We start from the raw sequence: 15699 nt of genomic DNA on the forward strand, positions 1-15699 counted from the left end.
GCACTCAGTCGAAAATGAAAAAAGTGAAGCTCAGATCTCATGAACCGAATGTCGTAGAGACACGCAACCAAGTTCCAGATATACCCCTTCTCATGCTGACCAAAAAAGTCTCTGGGGTCTTTCAAATTCGCCCTTTGGACTTTCCTTAATTTTGAATTTAGTGAAAATTGGTGTAAAGGACGACTCGACCATTGTCTTTAAAAGTTATATTCTTGTAAATGTTTCTGGTGGATTTTCAAAATATGCATCCGTGTGTGCTATTCTGGGTATTATAGATCACAACCCGATGAGACACTCCAATTTGCCAGCTGGCCCTGTGGTGTTGTGGGAACATCCTGGTCCTTCAATATTGTGACCCCAGTTCGTTTCCCTTCTCAGACATTCCAAATTCTGTATCATAAATGCTTTTCCACTTGGTGCTTTTCAGCCTTTACACAACAATACATATCTGAAATACCATAATTTTCATTTATTTGCGAGAATTTGTTCCGTGACCTGTTTTATACTGTTACTGTTTTCCAAAGAAAGGAACCAGCCATGGAGTGATTGGAGTCATTGATTTCGTTATAAGTAGGATGTATAGCTATTAGCTAGCCAGCTATAATAATCTTTGTATAACAGTACACTTTAGTTCTGTTACAAAAGTTTTGTTGCCCACTTTACCTCAGCAAAATTGTAATGGCTGGAGTAAAATATACATTTGGAGAGGATAGAGAGCTGCCAGTACCACCAGTAGCCCCTGTGGTGTAGTGGGGACATCCCTGTTCTTCAATATTCTGACCCTGGTTTGATTCCCCTTTGAGATGTTCTAAGTATTGTATTTCAGATAAGTATAGCCACTCTGTACTTTTCAGCCTTCACACAACAATATATATCCCCTCTGTAATACCATGATTCTCATATGTTTAGGAGAATTTCTAGTTTCAAGGTCTTTTTGTTTTGTTTTGATTTCCTCTCCTTCGATTGGACATCCTGATTACTAGCGGCATTGTGCATTTTTAAATAGCAAAACATTTCTCTTGTGAGAGCATGCAGTAGTATGCTTACTGTGGCCCGCTTGGCCCCCTGAAACGCTGCTTGCAGCTTTAATTGTAGAATGGTTTTCTAAAGATCAATTAGCCTTTTAAAATGATAAACTTGGATTAGCAAATACTAAGTGCAATATATATGTACATACACCGATCAGCCGTAACATTATGACCACTGACAGGTGAAGTAAATAACACTGATAATCTTGTTATCATGGCACCTGTCAGAGGGTCGGATATATTAGGCAGCAAGTGAACATTCTGTCCTCAGAGTTGTTGTGTTAGAAGCAGGAAAAATGGGCAAGTTTAAGGATCTGAGTGACTTTGACAAGGGCCGAATTGTGATGGCTAGATGACTGGGTCAGAGTATCTCCACCCTGCAGGTCTGATGAATCACATTTGCTTTTACATCACGTGGATGGCCGGGTGCGTCTGTCGCTTACCTGGAGAACACATGGCACCAGGATGCACTATGGGAAGAAGGCAAGCCGGCGGAGGCAGTGTGATGCTTTGGGCAATGTTCTGCTGGGAAACCTTGGGTCCTGCCATTCATGTGGATGAATGATATTAGTTATGTTATGGCTGATCAGTGTATATATAGCGCTGTGTTTTTGCTGTCTGAGAGCATCATGTTTTGTCTGTTTGTTTTTTTAATAATTGTACCTAAACTGTGTGTAAACATGTATAAGCAGGGCCCAGCTGTAAAACAGACAATGGTCTCAGTCTGTGTTCCTTGTTTAAATGCTCAATAATGTATATGTATACACACACACACACACACACACACACACACACACATATACCAGTACCACTTTCACTTGAATGGGTAAGTTTGTCTGAACTTTTGACTGTTTCTGTATGTAACCCTATTTATGTGTATTTACTAACATGATAATATTATCCATTTGTGTCCCAAGGAGTGATGAGATTATGGTGGTGAGTCTCCTATTTAGAAGTTATCTTGCTGTAACAGTTACTTTTATTTCATACTGCATAGGATTCAATTGGAAGTTAGAACGACTTGCCACCCTGGTTTCATGTTGACATTGTTAATCGTTCAAACGTTGATTTAATTAACTTCTAAATAGGCGACTCACCAGCATAATCTCCACTTCTTTTTGACACACATGGAGGATATTAGAGTAAGGTGGATTATTTTCATATTAGTATCATTAATTATGTATAACAAAATTAATTATGACAGAATTATAAGAAAATTAAATGACATAATCATAACTAAAGTAATTTTAACCATCATAACTAAATTATGATAGAATCATAACTAAAGTAATTATAACAATCATAACAGTAACTTTATTGACAGAATCATAACTGTGATTGCCACATGATTGACTCTTCATTTACTAACAGTATTATGTTGGTGCATTTCTATTCTTCCTTTAATCTGTGTCTAATGTCTGTATGGGGTATCGTTGGCAGGCTGTACAAAGTCTTTAATCTGTGTCTAATGTCTGTATGGGGTATCATTGGCTGGCTGTACACAGTGTTGGCCCATCACCCGGCCAGGTTTCAGATTGTCTCTGACCAGAGAAAACAATAGGGCTGATAAGGAAACAACCTGGAGTTAACAGACATGGATGGATGGTGCCCACAGCTGGTTGATAACATGACTCAGCATTTTGAATTGTCTAGAAGTATTATAGAAGTTCTGTGAGCAGAGTGGCTCTGAGTGACCCCTGGGTTAGGACTGGTAATGGAGAATGGAGATGCCTTCCTGTAACAGAGTGACCCCTGGGTTAGGACTGGTAATGGAGACGCCTTCCTGTAACTGAGTGACCCCTGGGTTAGGACTGGTAATGGAGATGCCTTCCTGTAACTGAGTGACTCCTGGATTAGGACTGGTAATGGAGATGCCTTCCTGTAACTGAGTGACCCCTGGGTTAGGACTGGTAATGGAGACGCCTTCCTGTAACTGAGTGACCCCTGGGTTAGGACTGGTAATGGAGATGCCTTCCTGTAACTGAGTGACCCCTGGGTTAGGACTGGTAATGGAGACGCCTTCCTGTAACTGAGTGACCCCTGGGTTAGGCCCCTGGGTTAACCCTAACCCTAACCCTAACCCTAGGACTGGTAATGGAGATGCCTTCCTGTAACTGAGTGACTCCTGGGTTAGGACTGGTAATGGAGATGCCTTCCTGTAACAGAGTGACCCCTGGGTTAGGACTGGTAATGGAGACGCCTTCCTGTAACTGAGTGACCCCTGGGTTAGGACTGGTAATGGAGATGCCTTCCTGTAACTGAGTGACTCCTGGGTTAGGACTGGTAATGGAGATGCCTTCCTGTAACTGAGTGACCCCTGGGTTAGGACTGGTAATGGAGACGCCTTCCTGTAACTGAGTGACCCCTGGGTTAGGACTGGTAATGGAGACGCCTTCCTGTAACTGAGTGACCCCTGGGTTAGGACTGGTAATGGAGACACCTTCCTGTAACTGAGTGACCCCTGGGTTAGGACTGGTAATGGAGATGCCTTCCTGTAACTGAGTGACTCCTGGGTTAGGACTGGTAATGGAGATGCCTTCTTGTAACTGAGTGACCCCTGGGTTAGGACTGTTAATGGAGACCCCTTCCTGTGACTGACCCCTGGGTTAGGACTGGTAATGGAGATGCCTTCCTGTAACTGAGTGACCCCTGGGTTAGGACTGGTAATGGAGACACCTTCCTGTTTCAACTTTCATACCCTAAACAACAGTGTTTCTGCTAAAAACAGATTTGGGCTGGGCAAATATCTGAACCAGTGGTGTGAACTGGCACCTTGGATCAGATGTTTTAGGGACACAGTTTGAATATTTCCACCCGCTTCTGTCTGAGAACAAGCAAGCTGCTATGAGGCAGGTAAATTACCAAGTCTTGCACAACAACTTGAAAATAGCACAGCTGTGGCTTCAACAGGTTGAAATTGCATATGAACATCCATTAGAAAATTGCACGTCCGTAACACTAGCAAAAACTGAGACCCTAGACAACCAGGTTTAGGGAAGTTCTCAACCAAGCAAAGACCATAATTAATTATTCAATACAAGGACAGACATGGCCCTGCCTGGAGTTGACCAGGGGTGAAGGTCTAATCATCCTTCTCTTTAGCCCCATGCTTTAGGATTCGTGTAAACTGGACGTAGCTGAAGTTTCCCGTCTTATCGATGGGAGCCTCTCTGAACAGCTCATCCACGTCCTCATCCGTGAAGCGATCTCCCATGGTAGTAAGCAGCTCGCGCAAGTAGTCTTCGTGAATCACACCTGCAGAGGGATTCGACATTACATATTGATATTTATCAACCATATTGCATAGTGGATATATTTAAACATATTGCATAGTAAAGATATTTATGGAATATTTTCCATATTGATTTAATAGTACCAGTCAAGGTATTGCATCATTCTTCATAGTCCCCAGGAACAGGCTGCAACCATGTTACTGACCTAACCCCTAAATCCATTAGTCTGTCTGTTGCCCTGCTCTGACATCTTGTTTACACCCACTATGACATATTTGTGTTTAGAGGCCAGCGTTATGTCTAAACCTACCATGGGACTCCTTATTTCTACAACATGCCCTTTGACTGGCTGTGTTGGCAGTTAACCTACCAGTACCCTCCTCATCAAAGCAGGCGAAGGCATTGCGGATGACATCTTCTGGGTCGGTACCGTTCAGCTTCTCTCCAAACATGGTGAGGAACATGGTGAAGTTGATGGGACCAGGAGCCTCATTCATCATGGCCTCCAAGTACTCATCGCTTGGGTTCTTTCCTGGACAGACCAGTGACACATAAGGCTGTTACAGTGAACTCCTGAGGTTTAAGGACAAATGGAATTTTTTCAGCTCTTTCTTCCAGAACTTTGGATTTTAAATTATAGTGACTATTAAAGTGAAGACTGTCAGCTTTAAATGCAGTTTATTGACCTCTATATTGTTTTAATTTCAAAGAATTGTCCTCTAAATCAGATTAATTTCAGGGTATTGCCCTCCATTTTAGATACATTTCAGGGTTATTGCCTTACATATTAGTTTAATTTCATGGTATTGCCCTCCATATTAGTTTAATTTCATGGTATTGCCCTCCATATTAGTTTAATTTCATGGTATTGCCCTCCATATTAGTTTCATTTCAGGATATTGCCCTCCATATTAGTTTAATTTCATGGTATTGCCCTCCATATTAGTTTAATTTCATGGTATTGCCCTCCATATTAGTTTCATTCATGGTATTGCCCTCCATATTAGTTTCATTTCAGGATATTGCCCTCCATATTAGTTTAATTTCATGGTATTGCCCTCCATATTAGTTTAATTTCATGGTATTGCCCTCCATATTAGTTTCATTTCAGGGTATTGCCCTCCATATTAGTTTCATTTCAGGGTATTGCCCTCCATATTAGTTTCATTCATGGTATTGCCCTCCATATTAGTTTCATTTCAGGATATTGCCCTCCATATTAGTTTAATTTCATGGTATTGCCCTCCATATTAGTTTAATTTCATGGTATTGCCCTCCATATTAGTTTCATTTCAGGGTATTGCCCTCCATATTAGTTTCATTTCAGGGTATTGCCCTCCATATTAGTTTCATTTCAGGGTATTGCCCTCTATATCAGTTTACATTTAAAACCATTTATAAATGACACCAGGACTTGTAAATCCCTCCTTCAGGGAACACAAATGGTTTAATAACTGTCTTCTTCAGGCAAAAGAAGAAAATGTCCAGACCTCCAATGAATTTCCAAATCTGAACATTAAACCGTCCCTGCACAAAAGATTTGCTAATGAGGTTTGGGCGTAGGATAATTTTAGAGTAAGGGTCACGGGATATGGGTTTAGAGATAAAGGCAGGTATTGGGGTTACGTTATGGTAGAGGTCAGGGGTTACCTAGTGACGCTAACATGTCGTGGAGGTCCTCTTTGTCGATGAAACCGTCTCGGTTCTGGTCAATCATGTTAAAGGCTTCTTTAAACTCCTGTATCTGGGATTGGTCGAACATGGCAAACACGTTGGACGTTGCCCTCTGGGGTCGTTTCTTGGTAGTCTTGCCCTTGGCCCGCTTACTGGACATAATGATGGTTGGGTGGAGCCTGACAGACAGTGGAAAACCTATATGTTAGCGGTCATCTGCATCTTAGCTAGATAGGCATGATGCGGGTCTGGATGGGGGCAAAGAAACCACCAAGTGGTCATCGACAGCGTGTTGGTTTGTGGAATATTGCCAGTATAGCTACCACGAACAAGTACAGTGGGTCTAAGTGCAGTGGGGCTATGTGCACTGGGTCTAAGTGCAGTGGGGCTATGTGCACTGGGTCTAAGTGCAGTGGGGCTATGTGCACTGGGTCTAAGTGCAGTGGGGCTATGTGCACTGGGTCTAAGTGCAGTGGGGCTATGTGCACTGGGTCTAAGTGCAGTGGGGCTATGTGCACTGGGTCTAAGTGCAGTGGGGCTATGTGCACTGGGTCTAAGTGCAGTGGGGCTATGTGCACTGGGTCTAAGTGCAGTGGGGCTATGTTCTGTGTCCCAAACTGCTCCCATATGACATAACACCATAATTGGGTTAGTAACCCAATGAGAACAGCGATATGGCATCACCTACTGTCCAGGTACTCTGTGGGTTGTCCCGAAGTACAGCACATCCTCTGCCTAAAATATAGGCTGCCTAAGCAAACTTATTTGTAGTTACAAACTGGTTGCTTTCAATACTGAATGCTGATTGGCTGATAGCCGTGGTAATGAGACCATATGGTCATGACATCAAAGCTTTTCTTACTGCTCTAATTGTGTTGGCAACCAGTTTCTAATCGCAAAATGGCAACTCAGGGGTTTGTGTTATATTGACAATATAACACGGCTAAGCTCCGTTTCCAGGGACTCCGCAAGGCTTCGTGCCTATGAACAGATCTTAGCCGTGATACACTGACCATATACCACACCCCCTCGTGTCTTATTGCCTAATTAAATAACCTAAAGGGTATGCTACACACCCATGATGTTGCATGTCACAACAATCAATGATATAATCAATTACGTTATAAGCAAAGCTATTTGCTTATAAGTGGCGGATTTTATAACGGTAGATTGTGCTTAAATAAATGATTATGATATAGCGTATTATAGCCACAGGAATCATATATGTTACTATACAGATCGGAAGTAGAAGACCAAACACTAGAATGCGACTGACAAAAACACATGAAACCTGTTAAACACCGCTGAAATGTAATGACGATAAAGCCATACCTTTTAAGAAAACGGTTTATTTCGTGGAAAAAACAGGGCGATGTAGTCCGTCCCGTGCCAGACCGTGAATTGTTTTCTTCTAAATCCCGTCCAATCACTGAACGAGCTGGACCGGACAGAAGGGCTGGAATATTCCATCAGTTCGGAGTCCGACACCTGTGTGCTATGAACAAAATTATCTTGAGCAAATTTGGAAAGAGTCGGCTTTTCGCTTTCAAAATAAAAGTCAAACTAATGCAGAACGTAACAAACGTAATTATGGCATTCATGGCCTAGGTAACACAGAAAAAGAGAATAGATTTCAAATGCAAAAACAATTTTTTACAATAAATATACAAAACTTGAACACTAGCCTTTCAGTATCTGGAGGTTCCTCCTCACTAAGGAGGAACCAACTGCCCTGTTGTCTTGGTAAGAGCAAGGGGCCAATGTTGTAGATAAACTCCCTAATAAGGTCTATGGGAATCCTTTCCTAGCCACTGAAATTCAATACTACTGTTGTTTGCTCCTCGTGGTTTAAGGCTGGGTGTTTTGTAAAAGCACTTTGTGACAACTGCTGATGTAAAAAGGGCTTTATAAATATTATTGATTGATAGTCTTGTCATCTCATCCCTATTATCATGAAGTACTTCAATAGTCTTGTCATCTCATCCCTATTATCATGAAGTACTTCAATAGTCTTGTCATCTCATCCCTATTATCATGAAGTACTTCAATAGTCTTGAAACATTTTTCATATAGTTTGGATAATATACTATATGAACACTATATGACAGTATTGTTTGTCATATAAAATTTTCATTTGTACAAAAACCTTGGAATTTTGTTTGATAACCTGCCTTTAAAAACCCACATTACTGAGTTGGTGAACAAAACTGAACAACAAAATCGATTTATTTTTTAGAAACAGCTTTGTGTAAGCCATTTTATGTCAATGCTAAAATATGGTTATATAATATATCTGCATGCTACAGCATCTGTTCTAAAACCTCTGGACTATCATGCCACATTGCATTTTGTTAGTGGTGGTATCATTGTCTTTCCCTCTAAAAGGGCCAAGCTGGTAATGTAATGGATTACAGTTACAGTTTTCTTTTTGTAATCTGTTACTCCTCTGCTGATCACCAACACCAGGGCTATTCAAATCTGGTCCTGGAGCGCCTAAACACTTCTAGTTTTTGGTTCTACCTTCTAGTTGATTTGCCTTCACCTGGCATCTCAGGTATGAATCAGTTCCATGTTGTTAGTAGAGGATAAAGACAGAAATGTTTCGGCCCCCGAGGATCGGATTTGAATAGCCCTGACCTAAACTGACTCTTTTAATAATTTACCCGTTTCAATGCGAACTTCTATTTTGAAGGCAAAACGATTCCACTAACAATGTTTACGGTAATGTTTATAGCAGCACACTGGTCAACACGAAGGTTAAGATTATCCGCATTTTGGCAACCAATTCTATAATTATAGCGTGTAATAATTTTACAAAGGGTTTTGTATGGGTTGGCCTGTTACAAAAATGTTATTATATGCACTACTTAAGACATTCGCGTTAATTACGGAGCAACGTGAACATGTGTACATGTTTGGTTTCACCACTTGGTGGCACCGACATATTCATTAAACAGTGGAAAGGATTATGGTAGGAAATATTATGTTACATCTGATTGTGATGTTTGACTATTTTTTTTAATATGAAATATTCTGTTGGTTATTATTTCATTCACACAAGTGAAATAGTAAAACATTTATATATTTTGACCAGTTATAGTGTCATGTGCAATTGCAATTACAATTTTTATTGGGACGACATGTACGACTTTACAACCCCAACTGATAATGTCTGTGTTTCTGTCATTTTAACAATTAACAGAGCAGCAGTTGTCCTATTTACCCCGATTTTACCCGAACCCTGCTGTTATAACAGGCATCTGCCTGTCCTAACTGTGCTATGAGCTCCCCTCTCTTTTTATGTCCTGTCTCAAAAGTTTCTAGTTGCACACTCCGCACGTGCTTGAGAGTGACCCTGCTGCGGCCAGATACTTCTCTCCGTCTCTCACTCAATCTCTCCGTTTCTCTCTGTCGCCCACTCTCTCATGAATGTAAATACGCACACGCACAGTCCCTTCTATATATTTTTGGACCTGAGGATTTAGCATTCTGTGTTCCGTGGGACCAGGACCAGAGTGGCATTTTACTGGTTTCTAGAATAAGCGTGCTCTGATTAAGGACATACATGTACTGCATGCCTGGGTTAGTTAACTGACTGACTCAATCACTGCCAAAATGACTATCCGATCATCAATCGCACGATCCAATGACCAACTGCCATCTGTCACTCAAACTGTATGCTACCACAGTAGAAGGAATTGAGACTCTACTTCCCTGACTCCCTCTCTCCCTATATTTACCTACCCCCGCTCCCCCGGGCTATATTTACCTCCCCATGGTGGTCCCTTAAAAGGACCTGACAGTGTCTTCAGCATTCTGCCGAGTGGCAGACATTATTTTTGACCCGTGGCTGCTGCTTGTTCTGTTCCCTCTGCTTCCTGCACTGCTCTGCCTGCTTTAGGACCTGTTTTGGATACGTTTGGAGTTTGCAACCCTTTTCTGTCACTTTTCAACAACTTAACGGTTTTGAGTTTTGGTGAGTGGCAAGTTATTTAATTATAATGTTTTTGTACAGTTTGATGGAATACAAATATTTATGTGGATACACTTTAAAAATGGATAATAGTAGCCCGATGTCAAGGCTATTAATGTCTTTATTAATCTAGGCCTGCATATCCATCATTTATATTTATCTTTAACCTAGGCACGTATAAATATACATTTACTGATTTAATCTGTACTAGTCTGTCTTTGGCTGTATATTCTTTATTTGATGAACTAACTAACCTCTTAGTGGATTCATGTTAACCTCTTTCATACTTACTAGATGTCTGGGTGAACATCTTCATACATGTAACCTACACATGACTGGCTCAACAGTTGCATGATTAACTAATGTTACAATTGAACCAGTGTTACACCAGTGTTACACAAGTGTTACACCAGTGTTACACCAGTGTTTGGTACCAGAGGAAACGAGGCAGTAGTGCCTGTTGCTTACCCTATGTCATGTCTTACACATGACTGGGTCAACTCTGCCCACAATAATATGTGACATGACACGAGAACAAATACCTCTTGCTAGGAACACAGACCTAACCCAGGATCACATACTTACTGCACAGAGCATAGACCTATCCAGGAACACAGACCTACCCAGGATCACATACTTATTGCACAGAGCATAGACCTACCCAGGAACACAGATCTACCCAGGATCACATACTTATTGCATAGAGCATAGACCTACCCGGGAACACAGACCTAGCCAGATTGTAGACCTACACAGGAACACAGACCCACATAGGAACAGACCTACTGCCCGGAGCATAGACTTACAGAGGAACATAGACCGGTTGCCCAGAGTATAGACCTTCCCAGGAAGACCTACTGCCCAGAGTATAGACCTACCCAGGAACACAGACCGACTGCCCAGAGCATAGACCTACCCAGGAACACAGACCTACTGCCAGAGTATAGACCTTGCCAAGAACAAACCTACCTACTGTCTATCCACTGCTCAAACTCTGCTCTAGAAAACTAATGTTTTAGTACCTGCCCTCAGATAGAGAACAAAGTAACACTTTAATATCGGATTTCAGATAGAGAATACAGTAACACTTTAATAACTAGTCTCAGGTTGAGAATACAGTAAAGCTTTAATATCTGATCTCAGTATTGAAGTGTTGAAGAACACTGTAACACTTAAGTAGAATACTATACTCAACACTACCTTTTCAGAGCTAGTTAGATGAAATACAGCTCTGGAAAAAATTAAGAGACCACTGAAATTATTTAGTTTAAGTAAAATGAAAATGTTTGTTATATTCCATAAACTACTGACAACATTACTCCCAAATTCCAAATAAGAATATTGTCATTTAGAGTATTTATTTGTAGAAAATAACAACTGGTCAAAATAACCAAAAAAGTTGTTTTCCTTGTTAAATTAGATTTGGTTCAGGTAATCACATAATCAGTACCTAATTAAGTAAAATGCCTCTGTTGGAATTTAACAGACACTGGAATGGAATGGCTGCCATACATGTAGAGATGCTGATTTAAGAAAAATTAAGAGTGGTCTCTTAATTTTTTAGCTGTATGTTAAAGACATGATTCTATGACCACAAGATTGATCTAACAGCTTTTCAAATCTAACACACTGAAGCACTAACTTATAATGATTAGTTTTACCCTCCTAACCTTTAGTTCTAAATATTTCAAAATAGTGGCCTGTGTCTAATTATAATCATATTTAGTATTCATACTATTTAATCCAGAGCTGACATATTTTACTAAAATGTTCAACTAAGCCGAAGTAAACTCTGACTAAAACATGATTCCATGTTAACCATAATAAGATTCATTAACGTACTTTATTTACTGTAGAGGTGGTTATAAAAGAGAATAAGGACGTAGTGTGGTGGGGCGAGGAGCCTCCAGTCTGAATCGAGAGCCCAGGAGCTTCAGCCAGTCAAGATGTCTGGATCGGTCGATGTAAAGCAGCATTACAGTAAGAAGAAGAGCAGCCAGAAGCAGCGAAGCCACTATGAGAGCATCAGCCATCACAGCTCTCGCTCCTGTGTTAGCCAGCATTCATACGCTGCACACAAAAGCAGCCACGCCATCACCACCACCGGGTAAGAACAGGTGGATGAGAGGAGTGGTTAATGGAAAGGAGGGTAGAGAGGAGAACTCAAGATGTGTCCTAATCTATGGTAGTCGAGACAAAAGAGCAACTCTACTGCTCCTATTCTCTCTTTGATAATCTATCATTTATGAATATTATTAACTACTATACTTGCTGAAGCAGTGGAGTGACTGTAACAGTAACTATGTCTTTAACAGTCTTAGTGTGGTGGAGTGACTGTAACAGTATCTTTGTAACAGTTTGTATGTGGTGGAGTAACTAACAGTCTCAGGGTTGTGGAGTGACTGTAACAGCATCTTTGTAACAGTCTTAATGTGGTGAAGTGACTGTAAAAGTATTTATGAATATACTGTAGCTGTCTATGTTGGGGAGTGACTGTAACAGTCTTTGCGTAGTGGAGTGACTGTAACAGTCTTTGCGTGGTGGAGGGACTGTAACAGTCTTTGCGTGGTGGAGGGACTGTAACAGTCTTTGCGTGGTGGAGGGACTGTAACAGTCTTTGCGTCGTGGAGGGACTGTAACAGTCTTTGCGTGGTGGAGGGACTGTAACAGTCAGTGTAATGGAGTGAGGGTAACAGTCTAAATGTTATAGAGTGACTGTAACAGTATTAGGGACAGTTTCACAGTAAACCTAGTCTAGGATTAGTGTTAGTGTTGTGAAATGACTAATAACCTTTATGATTGTGTTGTGGAGTGACTAATAACCTTTATGACAGTGTTGTGGAGTGACTAATAACCTTTATGATAGTGTTGTGAAATTATTAATAACCTTTATGATTGTGTTGTATATAAGAGTTGTTGTAGAATGAAAGCTTTATATTGGAGGGATGTTGTAAGCTGAAGGCTTCGTGTTGGAGACATTGTTTTACTGTTATTTTAGTTAAAGTATGCTGAGAATATATTTACAGTTGGCTAAAGGTTCAGGATGATAAGTAAATTTGATGTTGTGCAAACTGGAAGCCAGAGATATTAATGGAGAGAACTGGGCTGTATCTGTCATACAGGTTTCTGAGCAGTGGACAACTCTCACTATAGGGACAGTCTCCATTACTGTATTAATGCCACTGTTAATGTGACCCTGTGGGATTGACTGGACCTTTAAACAGTCTGTCAAACTGTGGGATTGGCTGGACCTTTAAACAGTTTGTCAAACTGTGGGATTGACTGGACCTTTAAACAGTCTGTCACACTGTGGGAATGGCTGGAGTTTTTAACAGTCTTATGTCACACTGTGGGATTGGCTGGCCTCCTGAATCTGAAAGGTCAGTGGGACCCTGTTCCTCCTGTATCTGAATAGTCAGTGGGACCCTGTTCCTCCTCTATCTGAATGGTCATTAGGAACCTGTAGCTCCTACAGTTACAGTAGGTCTGGAAATATTTGGACACTGACAATTTTGGCTCTGTACGCCACCACAATGGATTTGAAATGGAACAACCGAGATGAAAATGAAGTGCAGACTTTCAGCCTTAATTCAAGGAGTTGAACAAAAATATATTTTATGAAGTGTTTAGGAATTGCATCCTTGTTCATACACAGTCCCTTTATTTCAGGGGCTCAAATGTAATTGGACAAATTAACAGAATCATAAATAAAATTGTCATTTTTAATACTTTGTCAAGAATCCTTTGCAGGCAATGACTGCTTGAAGTCTGGAACACATGGACATCATTAAACGCTGGGTTTCCTGTGTTGTGATGCTTTGCCAGGTTTTTGCTTCAGCTGTCTTCAGTTGTTGTTTGTTCGTGGGTCTTTCTGCCTTAAGTTTTGTCTTCAGCAAGTGAAATGCATGCTCGATTGGGTTGAGATCAGGTGATTGCCTTGACCATTGCAGAATATTCCACTTCTTTGCCTTAAAAAAACTCCTGGGTAGCTTTTGCAGTACGTTTTTTGTCCATCTGTAAAGTGAAGCGCCATCCAATCAACTGTGCTGAATTTGGCTGAATCTGAGCAGACAATATATCCCCATACACTTCAGAATTCATCCAGCTGCTTCTGTCACATCACTAAACACTTGTGACCCAGAGCCATTGGAAGCCATGCATGGCCATGCCATCACACTCCCTCCGCCGTGTTTTACAGATGATGTGATATTTTTCGGATCATGAGCTGTTCCAAGACTTCTATACTTTTTTCTTCCCATCATTCTGGTACAGGTTGATCTTAGTTTCATTTGTTTAAAGAATGCTGTTCTAGAACTGGGCTGGCATTTTTAGATGTTTTTTGGCCAAGTCTAATCTGGCCCTTCTATTCTTGAGGCTTATGAATGGTTTGCACCTTGTGCTGAACCCTCTATTTGGTCTCGTGAAGTGTTCGCTTCATAGTAGACTTAGATAATGATATGCCTACCTTCTGGAGAGTGTTCTTCACTGGGCTGGATGTTGTGAAGGGGTTTTACTTTACCATAGAAAGGATCCTATAATCATCTACCACTGTTGTCTTCCATGGACGTCCAAGCATTTTTGTGTTCCAGAGTTCACCAGTGCGTTCTTTTTTTATCAGAATGTACCAACCTTGATCTGGCCACTCCCCATGTTCCTCTGATGGATTTTCTTTTGCAGCCTAAGGATGGCCGGTTTCCATCCCTCCCACCAGGTGAAAGGTCTCAGATCTCCAGACCTTTTACTTGCTTTATTGATGGCCCACACCTGTCCATGAAACAGCTTTTGAGTCAATTGTCCAATTACTTTTGGTCACTTGAAAAAGAAGGGGCTACATATTAAAGAGCTGTAATTCCTAAACCCTTCCTCCAAACTGGATGTGAATACCCTCAAATTAAAGATGAGACAGCACTTTAAGCCAATATTCATTATGTAACTGTAAACAGTACCAGTAACTTGATAAACAGCCAAAATAACAGAACTTGTGTCAGTGTCCAGTTGTTTCCAGACCAGACTGTATATCTGAATCCAAATCCATAGGATGCTGTATTACACTACCTAACACAAGTTGTAAAGCACTGACTCTCTTTCTCTGACTCTCTATGGCTCTGCCTCTTTATCTATCTAACTCTATCTCTGCCTACCTAAATCCCTGACTCTCTCTTTCTCTGTTCCACATGTCCTTTTCATACTCTCTCTCGCTGTCTCTTCCCCCCGGGTCAGAGTGCAGCAGAGTTTTGTCCAATTAGAGAAAGGTTCAGAGTTCATACCAAGCAAGCTGCTGCCGCCTCGAGTCAAAAAGTACCTGGCCATGGACCCTGACACCAATGAGCTCATCGGATACGTTGTTCCTGTCTTCAGGACCAGGTGGACAACTAACACTGTGACATGAGTTTGAACAATGTGTCTGTTGTTGTATTCAGCCATGAGTTTGAACAGTGTATCTGTTGTTGTTGTCATCAGCCATTAGTTTGAACAGTGTGTCTGTTGTTGTGGCTTCAGCCATGAGTTTTCCCGGGGCTTAGTGGAGGTCCAGGAGGAAGTAAAAGAAGAGGGTGTGGGCCAAGTTGCCATGAGAAACCTGTTCTCCCGGGCAACCAGCTCAATGGAGACAAGCTCAATGGAGACCAGCTCAATGGAGATGGTTACCGTGGAGAAGAAGAGCCGGAAGAAGAACATTAGGGAGTCAGCTGAACGCATGCAGCTCAGCAAGAAGGTCAGTACTATCAATCTATCTATCTAATCTATCTATCTCAATATGACCATCCCTGTTGTTAGAAATCGGCGGTTTCGT

General features: G+C 41.2%; 2 protein-coding genes across 3 annotated transcripts in view; one reads left to right on the forward strand and one right to left on the reverse strand.

Annotated features, from left to right (window-relative positions):
- Window positions 1-2323: 2323 nt before the first annotated feature.
- On the reverse strand, window positions 2324-7422 carry myl12.2 (myosin, light chain 12, genome duplicate 2). 2 transcript variants are annotated; one of them, XR_004575638.1, is made up of 5 exons: window positions 7268-7422; window positions 5912-6114; window positions 4632-4793; window positions 3469-4283; window positions 2324-3047 (listed from the first exon to the last, which is right to left on the reverse strand). XR_004575638.1 is itself a non-coding variant. In XM_029115952.2 (4 exons), the coding sequence occupies exons 2-4, from the start codon at window positions 6093-6095 to the stop codon at window positions 4111-4113; spliced, it is 519 nt and encodes a 172-aa protein (XP_028971785.1). In that variant the 5' UTR covers window positions 6096-6114; window positions 7268-7422; the 3' UTR covers window positions 2341-4110. The 2 variants fall into 2 exon arrangements, 1 of the variants encoding a protein (XP_028971785.1); XM_029115952.2 differs by having other exon boundaries at window positions 2341-4283.
- Window positions 7423-9745: 2323 nt separating this feature from the next.
- myom1a (myomesin 1a (skelemin)) overlaps window positions 9746-15699 on the forward strand; it is a 47192-nt gene continuing 41238 nt past the window's right edge. Inside the window, exons 1-4 of the mRNA XM_034291598.1 lie at window positions 9746-9911; window positions 11765-12015; window positions 15129-15272; window positions 15408-15621. Coding sequence (XP_034147489.1) covers window positions 11855-12015; window positions 15129-15272; window positions 15408-15621 — 519 coding nt within the window. The 5' untranslated portion in view covers window positions 9746-9911; window positions 11765-11854. The remainder of the gene's footprint in view (window positions 9912-11764; window positions 12016-15128; window positions 15273-15407; window positions 15622-15699) is intronic.

The sequence above is a fragment of the Esox lucius genome, chromosome 3 (genome assembly GCF_011004845.1).
Source record: "Esox lucius isolate fEsoLuc1 chromosome 3, fEsoLuc1.pri, whole genome shotgun sequence".
NCBI lineage: Eukaryota > Metazoa > Chordata > Actinopteri > Esociformes > Esocidae > Esox > Esox lucius.